Genomic DNA, 26,735 nt, shown 5'->3' on the forward strand with positions numbered 1-26,735 from the left:
AAACTCAGCTCTCACTAAGGTATCAGTGACTGCAGCATGGGCACTGGGAAGGTGTATCGTTTGCCTACAGTTAGGTTCCGCTACATAAGCAGAAGCCACTCTGCCTGATGCCATGCCCACACTCAGAGCCTTCCCTTCCCAGGCCCACATTCCTACCTCCCACAGGGTGCTTCTGAGAGCGTCTCTGGTAAATGACTTTCATGTGAATCATTGTTTCAAGGCCCGCTTCTAGGACACCCAGTCTAGGGCAACCACTATCACTGGCAAATCCTGGAACCAGTCAGACTCCACGCCAGTTCAACCTTAGAACTCAGCAGTGCCCTTCGCCCTGCTGGGCACACGCTCATCAATAATAGCTACACTTGTGCCAGATACTACACCAGCCTCTTGATGTATATCAACTCAGTCCTCACAGTAACTCTGTGAGGTAGATACTCTTATTTGCATTTCCAGATGAAGAAACAGAGAACCAGAGAGGTCAAGCAACTTGCCCAAGGTCCCACATACAGTAAATAGCAGAGTGAATTCAAACCTAGGCAATTTGGCCCTTGTGTGTGTGTGTGTGTGTTGTGTGTGTGTGTGCTTAGTCGCTCGGTCATGTCGGACTCTTTGTGACCCCATGGACTGTAGCCCACCAGGCTCCTCTGTCCACGGGGATTCTCCAGGCAAGAGTACTGGAGTGGGTTGCCATGCCCTCCTCCAGGGGATCTTCCCAACCCAGGGATCAAACTCAGGTCTCCTGCATCACAGGTGGATAGTTTGGCTTTTAACAGTACACCAGTAGCCTGTCACTACAAAGCACCTGGGAGAATTCAGTAACTAAAAGGTAGGAGTTATTTAGTAAGCAACAAATCAGTTGGAAAGTGAATTATCCATGGCTTATAAAATAATTTGTTTTGAAATCAACCAAAATATCCTTAAGAAGAAATTTTGAATAAGATCAGGCAAAAAATAAAATACAATAAAACTGAGGGATTTTGAACAGTGGGTTTATGTATAATGTTTTCCTGGGGTCTTGCTGACCCTTGATCAGGGTCATCTCTGACCTCTGGATATCCTGGCTCTGGGATCCTGTAACCTAAATCAGAAATAATTCCTGTTAGGGCCTCCTGCCTAAAGATCTAGGTGACAGGTGAAAGGGCAAAGATGTGTATGTGTAACATCATCATACACACACACACACACACACACACACACACCTGGGGTGTCATCTTTAGAAAACTAAAGGGGTCTGAGCTGTTTCCATGAGGCTCTGTTTTCTGCATTTCTCCTCACAGTGGCTGGGATCATCTCATCTGGGTGATGGTCAAGAAGGATGGTGTTGTGGAGGTCACTTGAAGCTTGAGCTAAGGTGAGGTGGGCAGGCATAGAATGGGACTGGAATGTTCACGATGGCATCTTCATTCACATGTTGATGCTGGGGTGGCTGAAACATCTGGGTAGTGGGCAGCACGCCCCTCTCTCTGACTCTCTTTTTTTCATGTGACCTCTCTTCATGCCAGCTTTGGCTTCCTCACAGCATGGCAAATTCAGAGTAATCTGACTTCTTACGTGGTATCAGGCTTCCACACAAGAGTACAAGCAGAGACTGTGCAGCCTCTTTAAAGATCACACCTTGAACTGGCATAGCATCACTTCTGCCAAATTCCACTGGTCAAACCAGTCATAAGGGCCAGTTCAGATTTAAATTAAGGGGAAATTTCTCCAGCTTTCAGCTGGAGGAGAGGCAAAGAATTTGCTGCTGCTGCTGCTAAGTCGCTTCAGTCGTGTCTGACTCTGTGCGACCCCATAGATGGCAGCCCACCAAGCTCCCCTGTCCCTGGGATTCTCCAGGCAAGAACACTGGAGTGGGTTGCCATTTCCTTCTTCAATGCATGAAAGTGAAAAGTAAAAGGGAAGTTGCTCAGTCATATCAGACTCTTAGCGACCCCATGGACTACAGCCTACCAGGCTTCTCCGTCCATGGGATTTTCCAGGCAAGAGTACTGGAGTGGGTACCCTGCCACAATTACGTTGTAAAAAAGACATAAACTTTTATCATTAAGCTACGGGACTGTTGGGGTTGTTTGTTACAGCAGCAGGCTTATACTGACTAATACACTCTGTCATAAATCACGTGCAGGAGCTCATTGACATCTTCCCTCAAAAAGGAGTCCCTTCTCCAAAGATCATCTAGTAAATGAAGCAAAAATGAGAGAAAATGGAAGAAACTGCACAAGGAATCATCTCTGATTCTTGTTAAGACATTTATTTTCTAAATTTCCAACTCTTTTTGCATTAAGGAAAATACATTCAAGCGAGAGATATATGGACTCTTCTATTTGGTTTAAAGATAGTTTTCTTAGGGAAAAAAGTTAGTAGTCAAAGTGATCTATAACCAAAATTGACTGTCTTAGAAGTAACAAATTTCTCATTACCTAGAGGCAATTGAGCTGAAGCTGGTATCACTGAGATGGTGGGTGGGGAATCCAGTCAACACTTCCACCTCCGAGACTGGCTTTACTCTGACCCGGTGAGAATTTGGAGAGTTTGGTGGAATCTTTGCCCTCCCAAGAGACCTGTTAGAAATCTAAGCTCTAGCTCATCCTGAGAAGACAGCTAGGAAGTGTGGGCATTCATCTTTCTAGAAAGTTCCTACACCAGGCAATAGAAATTGGTGCTTGGCATTTGATAGAAATAATGCCGGTCTGCAGTGTGGTGGCTTTATTCTTTGGAGGAGTCTCTGAAATGCAAGAGAGAGTGATGTGGGAAAGAAGCTGCAGAATGAGGTCAGCCTGTGAGGGTCCTGCCCACCTCTGTCCTGAGCTTCCAAAGAATCTACCATCTACCTCCTCCCTGGACCACCTCAGACTCCAGCACCGACAACCTGATCCAGCAGCGAGTGGTGGGTGAGTAACTATCTTCAAGTCTTAGTTAAAACAAGCCATCAACCCTCAGAGTGTCTAGGTGTGTTCCTGAAAGGACAGACTGCCTGGGTGGATAGAACATGTAGTCAGAGATTCTTAAATGGCTTTGGATGTCTTTGGATGGCTTCCCAAGAGGCAGTAGTGGTAAAGAACCTGCCTGCCAATGCAGGAGACATAAGAGATGTGGGTTTGATCCCTGGGTTGGGAAGATCCTCTGGAGGAGGGCATGACAAGCCTTTCCAGTATATTTGCCTGGAGAATGCCACAGACAGGAGCCTGGCGGGCTATGCTCCAGAAGGTCGCAAAGAGTCAGACATGACTGAAGGGACTTCACACAGTGTTTGGATAATACTGTGAACAAGTATTTGCATTTTCTCCCTTTTCTTTCCTCCCAGGCAGGCAGGTAGCAGATTTGGCGTTTGGTTGCCTTGGGAAAGGAATGTGTCAGGGCTGAAGGCCGAAGTATCCCCTGAGATTTCTGCCATTGTTCTGAAAACCTAAACAAATTAAGGATGGGTTTGTGGGAGGAAGCAAAGCTTGAGAGGCTCAGGAAAGGCAGAGGGGGTTTTCCTCAGATTAAGAAAAAAAGATATCCCCCAAGCTGGAGTATGAAAGTGGCCAGTGGACCCGTGGAGCAGTGGGAAGACGGAATGACCCCAGGGAGAAATGGTTACATAATATGTCCAGGGAAATAAGATCAAAGGGACCTGGGCTCCCAGCATTGCCAGAGACCCCTGTGTCCTACGGCTGGGGAGAAAGCAGCAGGGAAAACTCCCTGCTGAAGGCACCACACAGATGGAACGAGAGAGCTCTCAGAGGTGGCTGATGACGGAAGATCCTGTGCCCCCACCCTTGGCACTGTGTCTGACCCCAGATCCTTGACAGCATAGCCTGGGGTGAGCTGGGGGAGGGCAGAGGATCACAGATGGAGGCCCCTTCCGGAACCATGAAGCTCAGAATGGGGAATACAGCTGAGCCTTATTAAGGGTTATTAAACCTTACTAAGGTTTTTTTAATAGGAGAAAATTAAACAAAAGTTTAATAACATGTATACATAGGAGAGATCTGGGAAAATGAATAACTCACCAACCGTGGCTGAAACTCTCACCTTAAATTACTGTCTTCAGCTAAGGACAAAAGAGGATGTTGGGGGTAGTAGTTTGGGATTTTAAAGGGGAGGAAGGGAAGTCACGTGAAGATGGAAAAGCAAATGTTTGGTAAACAAATGTTTACTGGGATACGCAGAGACAATGGAATGCAGAGAACTTCTCTGTCTATCCCACCTGGTTCACATTATCGTTATCTATGGTGACAGGATCCTTCCTGGAACAGCTCCTTCATCTAAATTCTTTAAGGCAGTTAAGGAAAGGTCAAAGTTTCTTCCTGAGTCATCTTTTGGGCTAAAACAATCAAATGATCCACATGCCAAAGAGACTTTGGGGATGGCAAAATTTGCTCCCCTTACAGCTTTTTCATGCCCTCCTCATTCAATAACATTTGGATGTTAGTGAGCATGCAGCCTTCACACAAGAAGCAAACACTAGTTTCTACATTCAAGTGCTCTAAAGTGTAAGAGATGTCCACTGCCCAGAGAGGCAGTGCAAAATGAAAATGCAGGACATCTTGTTAAAAAAAACTATGAAGAACATCCACAGCTACAGCAGAGTATTAAACCAACTTTCTTCTGAGCACTGGGCACCGTTGGGACTGTACAGGTAACAAATTGATTCCACTAGCCGTGCCAGTAAGGCTGGGTATTAAGAATAGAAAGGTGTGACCATTCTTGCAATCCTGACTTTTGATTCAGAGATTCGTATCAACTCTATATTTGTTATTGGTGAGTGGAGAACTTAGTGGGGGGGGGGGGCGGTGATGATTAAGGGGGTGATAAGGGCATTTCCAGTTGACTCCAGGGCTACTGAGTCTGTGCCTGGCTTCCCTGGTGTCCTTGAGGACTTCTAGAGTGGTTGCCTCCCCTTGGGCTTCTGTATTCACAGTTAAGGAAGTAATCCATGCCTAATGATGCCATAAGCACCATCACACCTTCTTTTGTGTAAATAATGTCTGATAAAATGAGGTGTGAGCCTGCTGTTGCAAAGCACACTTAGCTGTTAAATGCTTTTCTTTCCACTCCATTGACTTTCCCTATTTATAGCTATTCCAGCAGAGAGTTTTTGTCATATTCATTTCCTGCCAGCTGCTGGTTTCCTCATCTTAGTTCTGAAGGGAAACCCACAGGGACCTCCCTAGGACCACCGGCTCCCCACGGCACTGACCTCTGCTTGGGTCAGGAGTCAAGAGAGAAAGTGTTGGGTGAGGTCTCTTCTCTCTTCCTCTCTGGACTTGGCCCTGGAGCTTCTTTGCCAACTGAGATGGAAACAGTTCCTTGACCTGGGTTTACCTGAAAGGAGAGTATTAAACAGCCTGGGGTGGGAGGAAGTTTTTGTCTTGCAGAAAAGACATAGGGTGAGGGAGTAACAACTGATGTAAAGACTTGGGTGACTTCTAAGGAGGATGGTTACAGACCAATACTAATGCTAATATTAACAGTTATAGTAACACTGGCCATTAATCTTTATTGAGTTGTTTGCTATGTACTGAGTACCATACTGAGCACCTAAATGCATTATCCGTTTAACCCCAACCCCACGAGGCAGGTCTTGAGTAGGCAGTATTGATCAGAGGGGAATCTGCTTATAGAAGGAGATAAGATATTGTGGCTGTTAAGTAGAAGTAAAATGAATTATATTTTGTGCATTTGGAGTGCATTTGGAAGAAACCATAGAGGTCAGCTAAGTTCTGTCTGGACAGAGACAAAATCAAGAAATAAGACATGTGAAACTGGGATGTTTTTTGTTCTTTGACCTCAAGAGTGATTTTAATCAAGTGGAGAGTTTAGGTTTCAGTCAAGACTGAATCCACACTGGCAACACTTCTGGTTGCCCAGGTAATAAGACTCACACATTAGGATATTAACATTATAATGGGGAAAGTGCAAAAGAAATAAGTAGTAATTAGGGAAGGAGCTGTGTGTGGCCCAGTTAGGACCACCTTGGGAGGAAATAGACAGGAGTTGAGGGCAGCAGGGAAACATTTGTGTATGTACCAAAGTTACCTTGAGAGAACGAGACTTGGAGCATGCTTCTGGCTTCTCCCCCAGACCTTGGTGAAAATGGACTGGATAGTAAATCATGCACTTGCTTGTCCACATTGACTTCCTTTTTGATTGTTGGCATAGCTTCCTGGAGAACCATTTTCTTGGGAAATAGTTAAAGGCCACCCTCCTGATGACTGGTGGCTCTGGACACTGAGGCCATGGCTGACCTGGGATCTGAGAAGGACAGCATAGAGTATCAGTCCTTGCCCCTGTAGGGCAGGCAGGCTCAGGGCCACCACCAGAAGTGATTTTGACAATCTGCTACTTAGATTTTTCTTCCTGTTCTTAGTAACAGAGGGTTGGAGATGCCCCAAAGAATCAGGGGACTAGACTAAGGATCTGCAGTTCTTACTGTTGACATCACTGTGTAGATGAGGAAACTGAGGTTCAAAAAGGCGAATACAGGAGGTAGAACCCAAATGTTTCTGACCCTAGTCCAAGCATATCATTCCTTCTAGTCTCTTATCCACCTTCTCAAAAGCAGAGAGACTGAAGAAGGGCCAAAAGGTATAGTGGATTCATTACAAAAAGTGGTCACAGTCCTTCTCTTCTCTGGATTCTTTTCCCTTGCAAGATGGCTCTGAAGTTCCCCCTATCAACAGGCAGAGTTTATGCCCCTGCTCTGGAAACTGGGCTGGCCTTGTTACTCACTATGGAAGTGATAGTGTGCCAGGTCTGAGACTAGGCCTCAGGGGCTCCTGTGGGCTTCCATTCATTTCTTGCAAGCCTGCCACTGCCATGTGAAGTAGCTCAGGCTAGCCTTCTAGAGGGTGAGACACCTCACAGAGTAGAACTGAGGGTCCCAGCTGACTGCAGACACGTCAGATCATGTGTTAGCTGATGACCCAGATGAATGGATGGGTTCAGCCAACCCAGGGACTCATGAGCAACAATAAACGCTTATTGCTGTACACCCCTGAAGTTTTGTGGTTGTTTGTTACGCAGCCCTGCTGTGACATTAGATGTCTAATACAGGAAGCTATGGAGCCTCCATCCTGAAATGAAGCACAGTAGAAAGCTGGGCAGCAGGATGGTGAAGCAGGTTCAGTGAGTCACAAGGACTCTAGGAATCTGAAACCCTCTGAGGATTCTGCACTTTGTGATGGATAGAACAGAAAGATATTGTCTAGTTCTGGCCTTGGAGACATTGCCCTTGGAGAAAGAAAAAGGAAACCAACATTCTGTGCCAGGTGGTTTTTAAAGTGTTTTTTTTTTTTCCATTTTTTTCCTCACATTATTTCACAGCAGAGTGAGGGCAAGGGACCTGCTCGCAGTCACATAGCTAAGATGTGGCAGAGAAGGCATTCTCATCCAGGTCTGATGGACTCAAAGACCATCTTCTTTTTAACTGACTCCATGTTCCATCTAGTCATTGAGCAAACATGTATTATTCTGGGCCCTCTGCTGAAGTTGGGATTTTCTAGTTGAATGGTAGACAACCTCTGTCCCCAGAGAATTATGGTGTTGGGGAGCTATGAGACAAATCTATTCAGAGTACAATTCCCTCTCAGCAGAGAACTGCTAGGTCAGAGAGCTCTAGATTCAGGAATGTTTAATGGATGATGGTTTCCAATAAGGTGATGTCTTTGACTCCTCATCTTCTTCCTCATCCAGCCATGTACTTGGGATTTGGGCCCTGGTTATGGGCTTTCAGCAGGACTGAATTCAGGGCTACTGTTCCAGAGGGTTTGGCAGTGCTCAAGAATGGACTATGGAGAGGGCTCTAGGGTTATACTTGCATTAGACTTTGGTTGTGTCTGAACTGCCCTGGAAATTGTTGGGTCCTCACCTGGCTTGGATGTTGGCTAGCCTTGGAACTAAGTTTGTGCTCCGTTAGGCTCTGTGTCTGGCTTTGAACACGGGGTTCTTGACTGAGCTGAATCTGAGATGGACCAGGCAGGCAGGCTCAGGGCCACTCCCAGGTAGTGACATCCTGGCCTGCATCTCCGTGGTTGTCCTTTCCTTCTCTTGCTCAACCAGCCCCTAACATCTCATCTGTTGGGTGGTCTTCCTCATGCTGACTAGAAGAAGGCCATACTTCCTCCTCACCCAGGAGTAGATACAGAAAAGCCTGTTTTGCATGGTTCCTCAATCTATTTGCCACTTTCCCAAACAACTATATCACTTCCCTGACACTTGCTATTGGTGACTCCTGATTAATCTGTGTCCTCGAATCTGGAGCAGGAGAACTCTAAGGACAGATTCTGATGGCAAAATGCCACGGTGGTCCATTCCAGGAGCCTGTGCCCCTGGGTCGAAGGAGCCAGGGACTCCCCATGGTTTCCTTCTGGATGGCTAGGGCTGCCAGGCCAAGTACTGTGTGCAAAGCAAGATGAGCAAACCTGAGGACTTGGGATACTTTCTTAGATGGGTTTGTTTTTTGGGGGAGGTTCCCAATCAGAAAAGTTGGCAGCTGCCCTATTTCTGTAGGGTCCAGGCTTTCTACCCATGCTCAATATAAAAGAGACAGATCCAGAAACAGATTTAGCAGAAGGAGATGTCAAGACTCTAGGCTGGAGAAGACAGCACAGGTGAAGACAGGGCCACAGCTGGAAGCCACATTGAGAGAAGATAGAAGAGCAAGGAGATGGGAAATTTAATAATCACATTAAAAAATTAAACACCAGGCCCTAGTGGTTGTCGCTTTCCATCCGCTGAGATTCACAACACTTGACATCCAATTATAATTGTGGGTTCCTATAAAACAGCCCATTAACTGCAACAATAAATTACTCTAGCTTGTGTGGAGTAGGCTGCTGGCTTAGTAGCTGATACTGAGGATTATGGAAATTATTAACAATCAGCAGTGTCTCTCGGAGTCCTCCTGCTCTGGGGAAGATGTACAGGCCCTGGAGGAATGAAGACAGCTGCTGAGGAGTCTGAAATGACATGTTCTGGCGCAAAGGACAGCTGCTGTTGTCTTTGATGGAGGGATGGCATCTCTCTCTACTGCTCCTCAAGTTGCCATTTTATTCCCTCCTGAGGCCCAGGGATGCAAAGACAGGGATGTACACCCCCATACCCACATCCACATCCCCTCCCCACGCACACACACACACACACACACACATTGTGTAATTCCTGCCAACAGCTCCTCCTGCTAAAGGAAAAATCAACATACACCGTGGATCCAAAGAAGCACTTAAAAATTCTTCGAGAGCTTCTTTCATTCTTTATTAGAGTGGGCCTCATCCCCTGCTGCCCATTCCTCCTTCACCTCTCGGGCAGCACTACTTTCTGTGAGGGGCGGGCCAGCCAAGGCGCCTTGGGTGAGCTGTCTGGCCTCGCCCACAAGGTGGACAGGACGTGCTCAGCCCTGATGGAGTTTTCTGTCAGTCTGTCTGCATCCATTTACTATCTTGCAGGAACTCTCCAGAACTTCTTGCTTATTCTTTCTTTTCTAAGGTTACTACTATGATTCTTACTTTTCACCACTTCAGTGGAATTTGGGGAAGGAATAGAGAGATAAACATGTAGGTTAAATCCACCCTCTGGAAATGAATGTTGTTCATTGCATTTTAAAATTAGATAAGTTGGTTTTTTTTTTTTAAGAATATGTAATATGAGTGACTGTTTTGCCAAACATTTGACATATATTAGTCTTTGACATTAATCTTCCTGAGAATTCTGTGAGGTGAGGACTACCATTAATAGCCCTTTTTATAGATGAGGAAACTAAGTCTTTTGGCTAAAACCAGTGTTTCTTTATTACCATTAAAAAAAAATAAAATGTAATGCCTTTTACATACAACCTGAGAATGACTGAAGGCGGGAGGAGAATAGGACGACAGAGGATGAGATGGTTGGATGGCATCACCGACTCAATGGACATGAGTTCGAGTAAACTCTGGGAGTTGGTGATGGACAGGGAGGGCTGGCGTGCTGCAGCCCATGGGGTCGCAAAGAGTCAGACATGACTGAGCAACTGAACTGAACTGAGTGAATGCCTTTTAAAATCACAAGAAAATATGAAATAAGAATAATTCTTTATTCTTGGCTTACATCTCAGCACAATCTTGATTTAAATTCCCGAATCTTAGTCCCCACCACCCCCCCCGTAATTTTGTTCTCCTTATGCATCTTTAGAGAGAGAGATCTTGTCCATTCCTGGGTTTTAAACAGAATAGATTCTGGCAGTGAGCCCACAAGATCCTTGTTTGATCTATTTGTCTCAGACAAACGGGAGATGGGGAAGCTTGTATTTTTGTAATTTTCCTTTGCTAGTTTGGGGCTTTGGTTGCCTGTGGTGAGTAGGAAGTGAATTTCTGGGAGTCAGCATTGCAGGAGAGAAGTTTCCTGCTGGGCAAAGCAGTTTCCTTTCTGAGTTTATTTTGGCAGCAGAAGTTAGTAGGACACTGCCCTCTCCTCTAAGTGCCCTCATTAGGAGCTCAGTGCGGAAGTGCCTCCAGTGGCTTGGCCTGCTGCCAGGGGACTCAGCTCCCTGGGCCTGTGTCCTGCCCTGCCCCCATCACCCTGAGCTGGGGTTCTATGTGGACATCCCACATTATGCTTGTTGCTTGGCAAGATTCCTGTTTCCTGAGTCTGACCACCCCCACCCCCCCCAACCCACTCATTTTTATTTATTTGCCTGTGATCATTTCAGTTGAAATGTCTGAAGGAGTTAAAAGCATGTGCTTGACTAGTTATAATAAAAAATGCAAATCTTAAATTTCCTTTTGAACAAGAAAAGGAACCGAAAGGATAAAACCCCAAATGTATATCTGGGCGGTGGAGTTTTGGATGATTTTTATATTTTCCTTGGCAATTTTTCTGATCTCAGCTAGGAATCTATCATTTTTACTTAATAGATTTTTAATCTTTCAATTTCAAAATTTCAAACATATAAAAAAATAACATAACAGACATTCATGCACCTGCCGTAGAAATTTAACAAATGTTAACATTTGCCCTATTTGCTGTAGAGCTTTCCTTTTTACATTTCTTTCTTTTATAATCAAAGGTTTCACTTGAACATTCTGAGAAAGTTAACTCAGGCACTCTCTAAAGTTTTCTTGGAAGTAACTTTTTTCTTGACAGTGGAGAGGCAGCAAACACTGGCAATGGGAGGCCTGGTACCTGGCTGTCCAGGGACCCACATAAGATTCTGGGGCACTGCTGCTGTTGCCAGAGGCCCCAAGAGGGCAGCTGGGGGAGCAGACACAACTTTGATACCTGGAAAGTCTTCTCCCAGTTCCAGAGTCTAGTGACCTCCATGCCTGCCTTACAGAGAGCCTCACCACTCCAGGTGGGTTCTGCAGACTAATATCCCCTGGCGGTGCTTTTGCTTCTGTTGTTGTTGTTTTGGGGAGGTGGAAAATCTTTAGTACTGTATCTCTCTTTTTTTAATTGTTTTTATTGAGATATAACTGTATTTCAAAACCCGCACATGTTTAATTTACACAATTTGATGAGTTTGGACATTTGCATATACCTGTGATACCAATCCCACCATCAAGGTGATAAACATATTCATCATCACCTCCAAAAGTTTCTTTGTGTCCCTTTGTGATCTACTTACTATTATATTATTGTGGTATGAACACTTACCATGAGATTTATCCATTTAACAAAATTTGAAGTGCACAGTACCAGAGTGTTTATCAAATGCACTGTTATAGAGCACATCTCTAGACTTGTTCATCTTGCATAACTGAAACTTCATACCTGATGAGCAATAACACCTCATTTCTCTCTTCCCCACTGGTAGAGTTTTAGAAGTGAAGAAATGCACTGTTCTTCTTCTCATACGTTCATGTACATAGGAGTCACCTGAAGATCATGTTAACTGTGGATTCTGACCCAGCAGGTCTGAAGTGGGGCCTGAGAGTCTGCATTTCTGAGAGTTCCCAGGGAATGCTGATGGTTCTGGTCTGCAGAACTCACTCTGGGTAGCAGCGCCTCCAAGAACGTGGTGTAGTCCCCAGACTGAAGCAGGCCATCCTGGTTACGCACAGCTGGAATCTGTTTTCGTTGGTCACAGCCAGTGTTGTGCAGGTCTTTTTAATCTTTTGACTATCACCCTGCTCCTGAAGAAAACATCTGACCACAAGAATACCTTAGGTTTTGCTCTCAGTTTTGAGAGCCCCAAGTATTACAAACGATTATCATTAACTCTTTGAATAGAATCCGTCAAGGTAAATGCAAAGTGTAATCTATTCTAGCTAGAAAACCAAGATAAATTTCTTTGTCTCAAATCATTGTCCATTATTAGCATATCCCAAAGTGAGACGAATGCCTCACTGTTGGTATGCGAGAGAATTGTAGGTAGCACATTGATAATTTTTTTTAATTTAAAATATTTGTTAGGATTTGAGGGAGCCAATAAAGCACAACCCTACTCTTGCCACCTGAGTTCTTTTTCATTTTTTAGTTGAAGTATAGTTGGTTTATAATGTTTTGTCAGTCTCAGGTGTATGGCAAAGTGATCCAGTGTATATATGTATTCAAAGTGTATATATGTATACACACACACACATATATATTATTGTCCAGATTCTTTTCCCTTAGAGGTCATTATGAAATATTTAGTATAGTTTCCTTCACTATACCGTAGGTCCTTCTTGGTTGTCTATTTTATATATTGTAATGTGTGTATGTTAATCCCAAACTCCTAATTTATCCCTCCCCTCCTTTCTTCTCTGGTAACCAGAAGTTTGTTTTCTATGTCTGTGGGTCTATTTCTGTTTTAAATAGATTCATTTGTATCACTTTTATAGATTACACATATACGTGATATCCTATGATATTTGTCTTTCTCTGTCTGGCTTACTTTACTTAGTATAATAATGGATCCATCCATTCACTTAAATTCTGAGCCAACTGAGAAAAAAAGATAAAGCCCAAGGCAGATGAGAGATTACAATGACATTTTATTATGACAAAGGCTAAGCTGAAACCTGGTTTTGTTAGCTTCAGGCATCCTTACTAATGCGCTCCCCACCTCACTGGCATTGTGGGAAGCCCACCTCAGGGAAAGTGAGTCTGAAGAGCAGACCCACCTACCCAGATCACTGCCTGACTCCTGTTTGGGTGGAGAGGGAAGGAGAAAGAGACAGAAACTAGGATTTTTGATAAATTAGCTCCACCTAACCAATCAAGAAATGTGGACTGTGCTCACCACCAGGTAAATTCTCACCCCTCCTGGGAGAGGAGAAAGGATAGACAAGAATCTAGGAGTGTTGTGTAGAAATTCATTCTCTTTGAAATCAGAGAAATGGGGGAAAGACAATCGCTCATAGTAATGATTGTGCTTTTGTATTTTAATTAGAATTAGTGGAGCTGATTCTCCATGTATGATAGAAACATAAGGTTTCCTTTGAAAATAAACTTAAGTGAACAAAAAGATGATGATTAAAAGAGAAAGATTAAGATAATAATAATACAGGTAATATGTGGCTATAGAAAAAATTGTATGGATGATGCTCAAATGTCTAAAGTTTGGGAAACAATTGGTCTAATTAATATTCCCTGAAATCTCAATGCCACATTTCATCTTCAAAAACTGCAGATCAGGCTCTCCCATTCTAATGTTCTCCTAAGGCAGCTTTAACTCAGTTATTTGACCATTGATCACAGTTTGACTCTGTCTCACTCAATAGAGAGTGGTTAGAACAAACAAACTAAGGCCCTTGATATATTATTGACTTTGATTTCATATATATAAATCATTTATGGGTCAAGTCATATGATCTTAATAGTATTGATCCAAGGCTTTTAATTCTCTCTCCTCCTTCCTCCCTCCTTCTCCTCTCTCTCTTTCATTTTTTTTTTTCCCCTAAATTCACTGTGAGATAGAATAGCAAATTCTTACTTTTTTAGTGGCATAAAATAAGACTGTGTCCTTCAATAGTTTGATGCAGTCTCTATGTGAATTAGAAACATGGTCTATGGCCACAGGAAACAAGACCGGTATACTTTCATCCCCCTAGATGTCCAGGTTATAGTCACAGGTCCCAGGAGACAAGAGGAAGCAGTCAAACCTGTAGGCTAAATGGTAACAGGTTGAATGAGCTAAATGTGAATTATGCCAAAAAGAAAACCTGCATTTGGCAAAAAAAAAGAAATCTTGACATCCAAATGGGAAATATTAAATTCTCCTACTCAAAAGGTTTATTCACTCAGTTACCTGGGGGCCATTCTGCTGCTGAATTTTCCCAAAAGATTAATTGCTATATGCTTGTACTCAAAATTGAAAGTAGTCTCCAAATATGTTTATATGAGGGGTGACAGCTCCTCCCACTAAAAAGTCTCTCTGAGAAGATGGGTCGTCTTATATTTGAGTCCTTATTATGTATCCAATTTAAAGGACATTCTCTAAATTACTGTATTTTGAACCCTGAGGATACCTGAAGTGAGCTGATTCAATGCTAATTTAGGATATTGTATAGGCCATTGGATGGACTTGGTAACAGAAAAGGCAAAGAAATTTAACACTGATTCAATCATTATTTCTTTTTTTTTTTTAATTTTATTTTATTTTTAAACTTTACATAATTGTATTAGTTTTGCCAAATATCAAAATGAATCCGCCACAGGTATACATGTGTTCCCCATCCTGAACCCTCCTCCCTCCTCCCTCCCCATTCCATCCCTCTGATTCAATCATTATTTCTTGAGATGTGAACTCACAGTGCAAGTGTTAGATGTAAACAAGATTATCTTAAATGAAATGTTGAATGATCATGATGACAGAATCATGACTCCTTGTGTCCTGGGAATGGGTGCATGGGACTGGGAGGCCACCACGGCAGAGAAGCGTTAGATTAATTCAAATGAGGTCTTGATGCCAAAAATTAATAAGAAGAATTCAAATAATATCATTTCATGAAGATACAAGAAGGGGAACAAAGCAGTATTTTGAATCCTTATAACAGTCCAGATAATGTGATTTTAAATACATCTGAAGAAGAAAAAAAATGAGACATTACAAGTAGCTAGCTCACTATTTCCTCTAAATTTCTACAAATCTCTATTGGGTCGAACCATGTAAGACTGCCATTTTTGCATGTGAATGTTGGCATTTTCACATGGTTCAACTTCACAAACTGAAGTTGGTAATACATATGAAAACATATTATTGGGAACATGATGGGTCACCCAAACTTTGGGGTCACTTTATATGCAGATATGTACCCTTCAAGGTGAAAGAGGGACTTTGGAATTTTTTTAACTGCGGAATCTTTAAGGTTAGGGCCATGACAATATTTTGGAGATTTACTGAATTTTTAATTAACCGAGGACCATTTAGGAAGACAAACTGTTGGCTTTGTTGGTAGTTATTTCAATAACACTTCGTTTTTTAGAATAATAAAAGTTTTTGTTGTTTTCATTATAAATGATCACTTTTGTTCACCATTTGCCCGATTTCTTTCTTAGGAGTCCACTTCCACTGGAAGTCATAGAATACTTGTCTTGCGTAGGCTCACTGGTGACATCCATGGTGCATCGTTTGTCTGCAGCCAATGCCAGAATCGGGTGACTGTTGCTCTAGGAAGAATAAAGTCCTAATTTTTCCCTCTCAGGATTCACCAGGCTTTATCCGTCTATTCACTGAGACTAGCTATCATTTGCTTCAGTGGAACCTTGATCCCCGACAGAATCTTCTTAATAGACTCATCATTCTTACTGTTTTGTGTTTATATCACTTTATGTAAGAAAGCGGCTTCCCTGGTGGCTCAGAGGGTAAAGAATATGCCTGCAATGTGGGAGACCTGGGTTCGATCCCTGGGTCAGGAAGATGCCCTGGAGAATGAAATGGCAATCCACTCCAATATTCTTGCCTGGAGAATTCCATGGACAGAGGAGCTTGGTGGACTACAGTCCATGGAGTCGCAAAGAGTCAGATATGACTGAGTGATTAACACATACTATCTAAGACAAATATGGGGATATTCCAGGAGTTACTGCAAAAATAATTATCAAGAATATATTTTATTGACCACTAGCTCTCCCCCAGGAAATTGATTCTCTCTCCCTTGAGCTCACAGCATTAGGTCATATAAAGCACATTACCCACCCGTTGTTCTCTTTGCCCTGACTGTTCAGAAACTCAGAGCCGTGTTTGAGCTCAATCATCCTGGAACATTTATCACAAACATTTCTTGATATGATTCTATCTTTCTCTTGATAATTTAGCTTCTGACCTGGAATTTTATGTTGATCCTTGCAGCAACTCGACTCTCCAAAGTTAGTTTAATTTTCAAGGGAAGGCTTGGGTCAAATCCCAAGCCTTTGTTGCCACAAACAAAACACTCAGACTTTACGCCGATCTTATCTTCATTTCTCAGATATTATTTTCCTGCCCTTAAAGAATGTTAGCTAAAAGCCACCACATGTCTTTTCTTCATTCCCAGGTCTAACAGCCTTTGTTGATGTCAAGTTCTTCCTAAAAGACAATTTAAATTTTCATACTGTGGCATAAGTCTCTTCCTCACAATGAGGGAATTGGAGTGAGAATTATAGATTTGAGTCCTGGCTGTGAGACCCTAGACAACTAGCTTAAAAAATCTTTGGGTGTCAATTTCTTCCCTCTGCAAAGCAGAAATACAAATCTTAGTTATTATGAAGAGAAAATTATGTAAAGTATATGAAAGGACTTTGTGCCCTTAAACAAATTTATAAGTCAGGTTAATATCATTCAAAGGCAGGAGAAAGATCAAGTCCTGTATAAATATCTTTGTTTCCCTTGATATTTTGCCTCTGCCATTTTATCTTCATGTCTCCATGTTACCTGGAGTTCTCTTGCTGGACCTTTGCCCAAGGGCTCTGAGTGGCTACAGCCTCTGGAAAGAAGGTTCAAGACTGAAGGTGGCATAAGGTGCCTTGAAAAGCCACTTGAGGAGCCTAGAATGGACCCCACTGGGACCAGGTTGATCTGTGTAGAGTGAACTACAGGGCTCATACTGGGCTCCGACAGAGCCAGATGCCCAGTGTGGAAGGACAGCCAGGTCGGGGGCTGAGGAGCTGTGGCCAAGCTGCAAATGCATCCTTTGTTTCAGGCTTAGTGGGGAAAAGAGCCCCTTTCCAGAAGCCCAAGGGCAGGACTGCAGGCAAGATGCCAGCTGCACTGCAGGGGTGAGCCTGCGTCAGTCACACTGGTGCTCCTCAGACAAGCTGACGTGTGCTGGGCAGGCCATGCCCACAAAGCGTGTGTCAGTCAGCCGTGATCCAATTAGCCATGTGTCATCAATCATGTTGTGGTTAGACGTGGATCAGCTTGACACATGTCAGTCACACAGACTCGTCTCCCTTCCTCCAGGGGACATAGGAGTGAAGTAAGTGTCAGTCACACACACTCCCACTGGGTGCGCTCCTGCCAAACCCTCTGCAGAGTGAGGAAGGGGCCCCAACCATGTGGCCCCAGCAGGAGGAAGGTGGATGTAGGAATTAGAAACTGCTGGCAGCTCTCCCATCCTCCCCTGCTTTTCTTTTGCCACCTTTCACTCATGGTCTTGTCCCTTCTCAGGCAGCCTGAGTGTGTGTGTGTGTATGCATGCACGCAGGGGTGGTATGCCAAGTGAGGAAGGCAAGTAAAGGGAGTTGCCTCTTACTCAGAGAGTGGGTTCTAAAGCTAACAAAGGCAGGGAAGCCAAACTGCCTGCAGAAATTTCCCCAGTCTAACACTACCACTTTATCTTCTATCATTGCTATGGATTTGTTTATTTATCCGCTTGGACAATTAAGACAGCAGTTGGCTTGTTTTCAGGGACCATGGAGGGTGAGGAATAAATAATAATATACATCAGCATCACAATCAGAGAGGCAAAATGCTCACACGTGGTGATGGGCGTGGAGAGGGATGGAGGGGACGGAAAATCCCAGCATCCTCTCATGGTCACTGTCATGGAGCAAGATGACAGAATTGCTCACACTGTTTGAATCATCTCTTCTCTTCTCTCTCTGACAGAATATAATTAAATTTAGGTCAATTAAATTCTTGTCTGACGTGACTGCCTCACATCATCAGATAAAGCGCAATCTGGCTTGTTTTAGAAGTGTTGAAAATATCAGTCCAGTGTCCCCAGCTCAGGTCTCATCCAGGCAGTGGTGCGTAACAAGGATCCAGGGCTCCTCATTTTCTCAAGTGCTTCCTGGTTGGGCAGGCAGGGAATGAGAGATTTTAGTGGTGCTGTGCTAGAGCTAAGGAGGCAGCCTCTGGAGAGACAGTTCAGGACTGCATTGAATGATGTCACATCAGTAGCTTGTAATTGCCTTCCGTGGGTGCATTTACACCAGGGAAATTGGCAAATTCTACAAAGCAGATATTCCCCTCATTGCCCACCATGCTCCCTTCAGAGAACTGATCTACTAGCTGGAGATGCAGGCTGGGAGAAGTTGATTCTGAAGACATTTGGCTTGAGAGGTCAAGTGCAAGAGATAGGGAGACAAACAGAAGGTCTCAAAGTGGGTGGAACTGGAAGATGGTTGTGGGAGACTTTCAAGATTTGTTGGAATATATCAGTAATCTAAGAGACAGATTTTTCAAATTCTTGGAGGCTATTGCTACGAAGATTGTTAATTGCCTTCTCAGTATCCATTCTCTTATTTTTCCTTAGTGTCAAAATCCTGGGTTGTCAGGGAGGTAATATGTTTAGCTAACAGATTACATTTTCTTAGGCCATTTTTCAGCTAACAATAGTCCATGAGATGTAAGTATAAGTTACTGGGTAGACTATCTAGGAAATCTCCTCAGATGGGGTTGAACTGATTAGCAGGAGCGTTTTTCTAACTTTCCTTTTACCTTCTTTCTGACTGAAACAGAGATGTGGTGGCTGGAGCACCAGCATCCATCTTGGACCATGAGGATGCAAGCCAATGGACTAAGGATGATGTACTAGACAGAAGGCATCTGAATCCCTGTTAACAGAGCTGCTGTACCAGTACTAGACTGTCCAAATCCAGACTTCTTTAATTTGAGAAAATAAATCCCTAATTTATTTAAGCTACTGTTGTCAATAAAAAGCAGTCAGGCATATAGTTCCTAAATGGCACAGTCATATTTCCGTTTCGTTCTAAGCTGTTTTGGAGGCTGAGGTATATGTTTCCTTTCTTCCTTCCTCCCTCTCCCTTTCTTTCCTTCCTTCTTTTCTTGTTTCTCCCAAATGATAAAAGCAGTATGTTCTCCTTATTTATCAGGAAGCCAATTTTATCAAGAACCAAATTCATTGTTCAAGTGTGAGAGGCCCCTTGGGGCATCTATTTATCCACCTGAATTGGTTCTTTGGCTCTCCAGGGCTGGGCAATGGGAGGTGGAGTGAGAGGAAGAGAGGACGTTTGTCTCCCATAGAAGGCATCTAAGCAGACTAGTGGCTCATCTTATCCTGGAAAAAGAGTGGCTTTGCATTTCTGCCCTTAGTATTGGGTAGGCAGGTGTGGGGTCCACTCTGAATTTGTGGAAAAACTGAGACTAGCCCTTGAACTGGGATGTGGTGTGGATAGGCCTAGGGTCCAATCCAGTGACTGGAATTTAGCCCAGTGCCCTTAATCCTTGTTTCTGGTTGTCCTGACCTAGAAAAACAGATTCTCGCCATTTCAGACTGGCATATAACATTCTTCTCCAAAGGATGAATTCCTCAGCATTCTTTAAGACATGGCTCCACTGCCACTTCCTCCACGGAAGTCCTCGTCCTCTTCCCTGAGCGCTCATCACATACTTGCCGCTTATTATGTTATAGAGTAATTGTTTATGTGTCTCTCATCCTCATTAATCTGGGAGCTCCGAGGAGGAAACAGGAACAAACGTTCACACAACTGTGTATCCTCGGTGTCTGCCTAAATTGTTCAGTAAATATTTGCAGAAGAAAAGAAATCCCATCGATTCCTACTTTTTCTGTATTTCATCTAGTAGGTTCTTTACCAAATTTGAGGACCAGACCATAATGTCCTTCTTGCTCCTGGGAGATGTAACGCCATTACAGCTGTGGCGTCTAATAAACGAGCTGAGCTTTATTCAAGAGGCGGTGAGATTTCATAACTGGAGATGGAGCAGGAAGGGGATCCATGTTCTTTCTCATGAAGTCCTCGCTGCCTGTGTTAACGCCGCCTTCCTTTACGCCACCCTCCATCTTGCATTCTCTCCAATTACTGCACCGGACTCACTCGCTCACCCATCTCTCTTGAGAGGAATGCCTGGGTTGACTCCTACCTCTACTACTTGTATGAACTTGACTTTCTTCACTTTGTTCAGCCTGTTTCCTCACCTCAAAGATTGGAATAATGTCAATATCAGTTACCACTTTTGAATGTGATTCTCAAACTTCACATGAATTGACATGTCTAATCCTCATAAACCACTATGATGTTGGTACTATTTTTAGCATGTCTGTTTCACAGATGGGGAAACTGGCACAGTGAGCATCAAATAACTTGCCCAAGATCCCAGAATAAGGGAGTAGTAAGTTAGAGTCAGAACTCAGACAGTCCCTGCTCTTAACCATCATGCCCATCTGTCCAGTATTTACACTTTGAAATAAGACTTGCTTTGTAGGGATGATAAGACATGGAAGGCATTGCAATCACATGAGATGTTCCCTTCTGGTTAGCCTGCCTCCAGCTTCCCTGAACCAACAACCTCCAGGGCACACCTGGAGCCTTCCCAATGAAGACTCCTTGCTATGGAAGTTTTTTTTAAATATATATAACATTAAAAACATTTTTTTTTAATTGAAGGATAATTGCTTTACAGAATTTTGTGGTTTTCTGTCATGTATCAATAAGAATCAGCCATTGGTAAAACCCATGTCCCCTCCCTCCTGGACCTCCCTCCCATCTCCCTCCGCATCCCACTCTTCAGTCTGTCACAGAGCCCCTGTTTGAGTTCCCTGAGTCATATAGCAAATTCCCATTGGCTACTTATTTTACATATGGTGTTGTAAATTTCCATGTTACTCTCTCCGTACATCTCCCCTTCTCCCTCCTCCCCTCCCCCCATGTCCATAGGTCTGTTTTCTATGTCTGTTTCTCTATTGCTGCCCTGAAAATAAATTCGCTAGGGTGGTTTTGTGTCAGGAGGCTCTTTGTGTGTTCTCTTTCGGGTGATCTCAATGACTTCCACACTCCTGTCACGCTAGTGGAATGAGCCATCGTGAATTGTGGGCTCTAGGGTGGAAGGAACCTGATTCTCTGGTATTTGGGAATTACTGTGCACCCTGTACTGTTAGTGAGAGAGAAAAACACGCTTCAAACACACACACACACACACACACACAGAGGCCTGGAGGAGCCTTCTTCGTTTCAGATTTGAATAGCCAGACTTCATCTATTTAAACCACACTAATTTGGAGCTTGTGCAAGTTTGCCCTCAGGGTGAAAGGATATATTTGCACTGGATTAAAAATCAGAGTTTGCTGAACAGACCCGTGTATACACCTGACTTCACTTGTTTCAACTAGGATTTTTAAGGTACTTTAGCATCTTTTATTTGCATATGATGATTGATACATTAATTACAATAGATTCTGACCTATTCATTAATACTTAGAGGCTACTTAGTCTGGGAGGTCTGAGAATGCTTATAATGCAAAGGAATAAAGCTGCATTTGTGCATACAAAATTCAGAAATTTCATCAATTCTAATTCCTGATCAGGATAAACAAGCACATTTCACAGTTTCTTGGGTATTTCCTCTGGGTCCCAGTGTAATTCTATCTCCTTCTGGCTACAACCTTGTCCAAGATCACAGGACACCAAATACTTTTGCAGGGGAATGTACAAGGGCAATTCATTAATGTGCATATCCAACTCATTCTTCTTCTGGTCCCCAGAGGTTCAGTGCCCAGTTTCTGGGTGGTGGTAGCTCCCACTGGCCTCTGTCCCCCTTCCCCATGCCCATGGGAGATGCTTGGAACCATGGATTATTGGTACCATATTCTCAGTCATTTGATTTTCCTAAGTCATTTCCTAAGATGCTTGGGGTATAAAAACGTACTAAGACACAGAGCTAATGTCTCAGGCTTTTGTAAATCTTGTAAGTTAGACTCTTATTTTCAGGAGCCTTCCATGATGCTTGACAGAGCAGACAAAGGGCAAAGGGGCCCCTGGAGGTTCAGCAATCCTTCCCAGCTACCCGTGGGTCCTGTGGAGCTATCTGGCAAGTGTCCCAGAAGTCCAGTTCCATGGGACATTCCTGTCCATGTCACCAGACTTCCAACATCCATCCATCCACTTACACATTCATCCCTCAAACATTTGCTGTGTGCCTACTGCATATCAGCAAGATGCAGTCTTGACTCTCAGGGAGTTCAGGGTCTATGGTCAAGACAGGCATTTATACAAGTAATGATACTCTAATGTGATAAAAGCTAGAACTGAGATGTATGCAAACTACCACGTGCAGAAGAGCAAGCAGATAAGTCAGCTTGGTGGGGGATGGCTGCACAAATATCAAGCCAGAGACACTTGAGTGAAGTCTTATGGGAGCAGGGGTTTCCATTAGCTGGAGATGCCTGGGGGCAAGCAAGGCATGGATACAGAAAATGTCAAGAAAAGGCACACAGTTCTGTAAGACTGGAGCAGAGGGTGAGGAGGGAGAAGAAGGTAATCCCAAAGCTGCCATTGGCGTTGTCCCAAGCACCATGCTGGAGGATTCGGACTTTATTCTGAGACCATGGTACATACTCAAAGCAGGCCTGTGAACTCAAATGCCTTACAGGGGTCACTGTAAGGCATTACAATGCCTTACATGATGATGAGGGGGTCCAGCTGGAGTCTGAAAAATCGAGGAGTGCAGGTCCCATCCGAGGTGGCAGTCGTGAAGCACAGGCTCAGCTGGCCAAGTCTCCATGTCACACTGAGTGAAGTAAGTTGGACAGAGAAAGACAAATATCATATGATATTGCTTATATGTGTAATCTAAAAAATGGTGCAAATGAACCTATTTACACAACAGAAATACAGTCATAGATGTAGAAAACGATCTTATGGTTACTGGGGGAAACGATAGGGGGAGGGATAAATCGTGAGATTGTGATTGACATATATACACTACTATATGTAAAATAAAGGACCTACTGTGTAGTACAGGGAACTCTATTCAAATGCTCCGTAATGACCTATATGGGGAAAAAAAAATCTAAAAAAGAGTGGGCATGTATATATATACACACACACATATATTTATGATTCATTTCACTGTAGAGCAGGAATGAACACAACACTGTAAATCAACTATACTCCAATAAAAAAATTTTTTTAAGAAGCTGGAAATGCATATTTTACATGAACACTCCCAAGTTTGTAATGTGGGAAATTATTTCCAAATGTCAAGCTGGCCAAGCAAAAACATGTCTGATGTCCTGTCAGCCTCTAGTCTGGCTTTATCTCAGATGTAAAGCTTAACACGGAGAGCTGACTTCATCAGACTATGTTTCAGGAAGAGGATGCCCTTACAGGTCTCCCCAGCCTTTGTCAGCAAGAACCTCTTCTCCTTCCCCCACCCCCTTGCTTCTCCTCTCACTGCCCTCCCACAGCATCCCCAGCACAGCCCCACCTTGCTGGGAGGAGCTGGAGGAATGAGCCATGCCCCAGGCCTGACTCACAGAGAAAGCCCAGCCATAAGGACACGAGAGAGCCGTATTTATTTCACATGGACAAGCATGATTCCATTGCATGCTGAACATGAAAGCTCGCGTGAGGAAAGTACCCGTAACAGCAGAATTATGTGCTTTTGTCCACAGGGAGCAGGGAGAATCACAGGGTGGTTTTTAAAGACAGTTCCCCTTCAAGCAGAGTTGAAACCACAGGCTTTGAAATCACTGGTTTATTTCATCAGCAAAGGGTCTGTCTCCTAAGAGTGGCCAGGGGGAACACTTCCAGCTCCACAATCTCTGCACGAGCTGCTAAGGTCAGGAGGACAAGGCTGGTCCCCATCCATCACCCAGGGTGGCTCCAGAGAGTTAAGCTCAGAGGGGAGGTACATGCCACTTGGAATTAACAAGCCCACTCCAGGGTGGACAGTGACGGGACAGACTGCTGTGTTCATAGCAACAGAACCATCACCACTTATAATATGTATCTATAATCAGAAGATCTGTGCTTCCTGAAACAATTTCCCAGGGCCTCATATGGGCTGAAGGGAAACTATTAGGAACTGACCAGATGTGCCAGAAATAGATCCACTTTGCCTGGACAGACTGGGGAGAGCTAGTGGCAAGGACCCTCCCTGGTCTCTTGGCCTTTAGCTGGGCTTCCCCATTCCAAGAGGATGGAACCCAAGAGGGGAATAGGGGCTGGAGCCTGGATTCACTGAGGGAAGAGGGCCAGAGGCTCTCAGGGCAAACCTCATGGAAGAGACTAGCGGAAGAGCCCTTGAATCTCTGTGGCTCATTCCCACCTGAAGTCCTGCCCAACAGTTTCATAAAATTTAATATTATATGGTCTATAAAATTCCCGGAGTTGGTCTATCACTTCAGGGTCGATCTGTACATGAGTTCTGCCTTTTGATTTGCCCAGGCATCGAGGCAGGAGGCTCGATTCTGTTTTTTTCAAGCAAGGGAATCCTTTGGTTTTGTTGAAGTAGAAGTGCTTGTCCGTGATGAGCCTCTTAATGCCCAGGAAGTCCTGGACGCGCCCCATCTCGCCCGCCGGGTCGGTGATGAGCCGCTCGCCACTGACGAAGTGGATCTGAGCCAATGGGAAGTAACGCAGCCAGCTCTCCAGGTGCAGCGCGTACATGCCGATGCGGATGGCGTTCCAGGACACGTCCACCAGGCCCAGTGTGCGGTTGCGGAACGAGAGGCCCTCAAACGTGGGGATGTCTGGCTTCTTGGAGAGCGTCTGGGTGTAATCCGAGATGGCACGGGTCACGGGGTTCCGTACGACCACGATCAGCTTGGTGTCTCGAGACATGTTGAAGATCCGGCGAGGGGCCTCTTGAGTGACAAAATAGCTGGGGGTCTTTTCCAGTGTGATCTGACTCTCGAGGGTCCGAGGCATGAGGCTCCTGTGGGGCAGAAATGCACATGATCAGCCAGGGCTGTGTTGGGGGCCCCCCGGGAGATCACTTCCCTCCACCCAGCTTCCCAGGGGATCCCCGCCCCCTTCTCCTCTGTGATATTTGAGCCTCCCCTGTTCTCATCTGATGAAGCACCTAACTCTTGTTGACCCTTTTTTCAAAGTCTTTAACAGTTTAAGACAAGAACCAATCTAAATGTCCATCAGTATGGGTTAGATACATGATGGAATAGCCAATTAATACAGTTGGGTAGATCTGTGTGTACTCTTATGGAATGATTTCCAAGATTTAGTGCTTAAATGAAAAAAGGCAAGACACAGCTTGTTTATCTGGGGAAAGATACCAAGAAACCAATAAAAGTAATTGCTTCTGGGGAGGGGCCTTGAGTGGGAGCAGAGCAGGGAGGTCAGGGATAAATGAGAATTGCTTTTTATTGTATAATCTTTTACACTGCTTGAAATTTTTATTGTGTTTATTACATATTCAAAAAATACAAAGGAAGCCACTGAATATTGTTCTGGCAAAAGATATCTCTCCAAATATATTAAGAAAGTCTTTGGGGGAGAGGAAAGGCATGTTTTGTAGGAATAGCATGTGTTTTTGAAATGAGTTCTGATGTCTTTTCCTGCTGAAATACATCTGAAATATATCCCTGGTAAAAGATTGAAGAAGCACAGAATATCAGGGGTGAGATGGGTGGGGGGAGAATATCATGGGTGGGTGGGGGGAGGGGCTCAGTCAGAAGCCCAGTAATGCAACCTCTTGCTCTCCTCTTAATTTCCTAGTTCTGCTTAAGGTTTAAGGGAGGATGGTAGGACAAGGTGATGTCTTCTTCTCAGGTGTATCTCTTTCAGGTCCTCGTGAAGGGAAACACCTCTGGTTTCCAGTTGCTATTTCTTTCTGAAAGTTGTGTTTTACCCTTAATTAGTTTTTCTTATATAGTGAAGGATAGAGGAGCCAGGAATGCTGCAGTTCATGGGGCTGCAAAGAGTCGGACACATGACTTAATGACTGAACAATGACAGCAAAATTTTTCTTAATCCTGGCTGCACATTAAATCACCCAAGAATTTTTTTTTTTTTAAAGGAAGATGGTTCTTTTGAGGTGCTAGCCTGCCATCTTCTCGATCAGTTGGCCCCCAAATAAAGTCTCTTTCTTGCCTCAGCCCCTCGTCTCTCAGATTCATTGGCTGTCATGCAGCGAGCAGAGCAAGCTTGGACTCAGTATCAATTTGGCTTAGCCAGCCAGAAGACTTGCTGCTTGTGGCTAGCTGATCCTGATCAAGGAATATTGGGGCAAGACCCTAGCAGCTGCTGGGACCATTTGTCCTGAGGTTCTTTCCTTCAAGATTCCCTGCAGTGGTCTGGCTGCCCACAAGCACCTGGCAGTTGAGAAAAGGAACAGGCAAACTTCTACTAGTTGACAGACTCGGATTTTGTTTGTAGAGATTCATTAACAACAAACCCAGCCCTGCTGAGATAGGTGTTCTATAATCTCTTCAGAAACTTGATAGCTTCCAACTCAGTTCAAAACTGAGTAAGCATCCAGGCAGAGAACTGCCATGAACATAAAGCTACAAAATAAATAAATAAAATAAAATAAAATAAAAAGATGGCAGAGGAGTAGGTGGACATGGAGTACACCTCTCTCTACACATACATCAGGAATATACCTTCAGACACAGAAATGCATGCAGAACACCAGCTGAGAGCAGACAGGGGTA

At 44.0% G+C, this 26,735-nt stretch overlaps 1 protein-coding gene across 1 annotated transcript in view; it reads right to left on the minus strand.

Annotated features, from left to right (window-relative positions):
* Window positions 1-23,617: 23,617 nt before the first annotated feature.
* HS3ST2 (heparan sulfate-glucosamine 3-sulfotransferase 2) overlaps window positions 23,618-26,735 on the minus strand; it is a 117,892-nt gene continuing 114,774 nt past the window's right edge. The window contains exon 2 of the mRNA XM_006053990.4: window positions 23,618-25,000. Coding sequence (XP_006054052.1) covers window positions 24,382-25,000 — 619 coding nt within the window. The 3' untranslated portion in view covers window positions 23,618-24,381. The remainder of the gene's footprint in view (window positions 25,001-26,735) is intronic.

Source organism: Bubalus bubalis, chromosome 24 (genome assembly GCF_019923935.1).
Source record: "Bubalus bubalis isolate 160015118507 breed Murrah chromosome 24, NDDB_SH_1, whole genome shotgun sequence".
NCBI classification, from domain to species: Eukaryota; Metazoa; Chordata; class Mammalia; order Artiodactyla; family Bovidae; genus Bubalus; species Bubalus bubalis.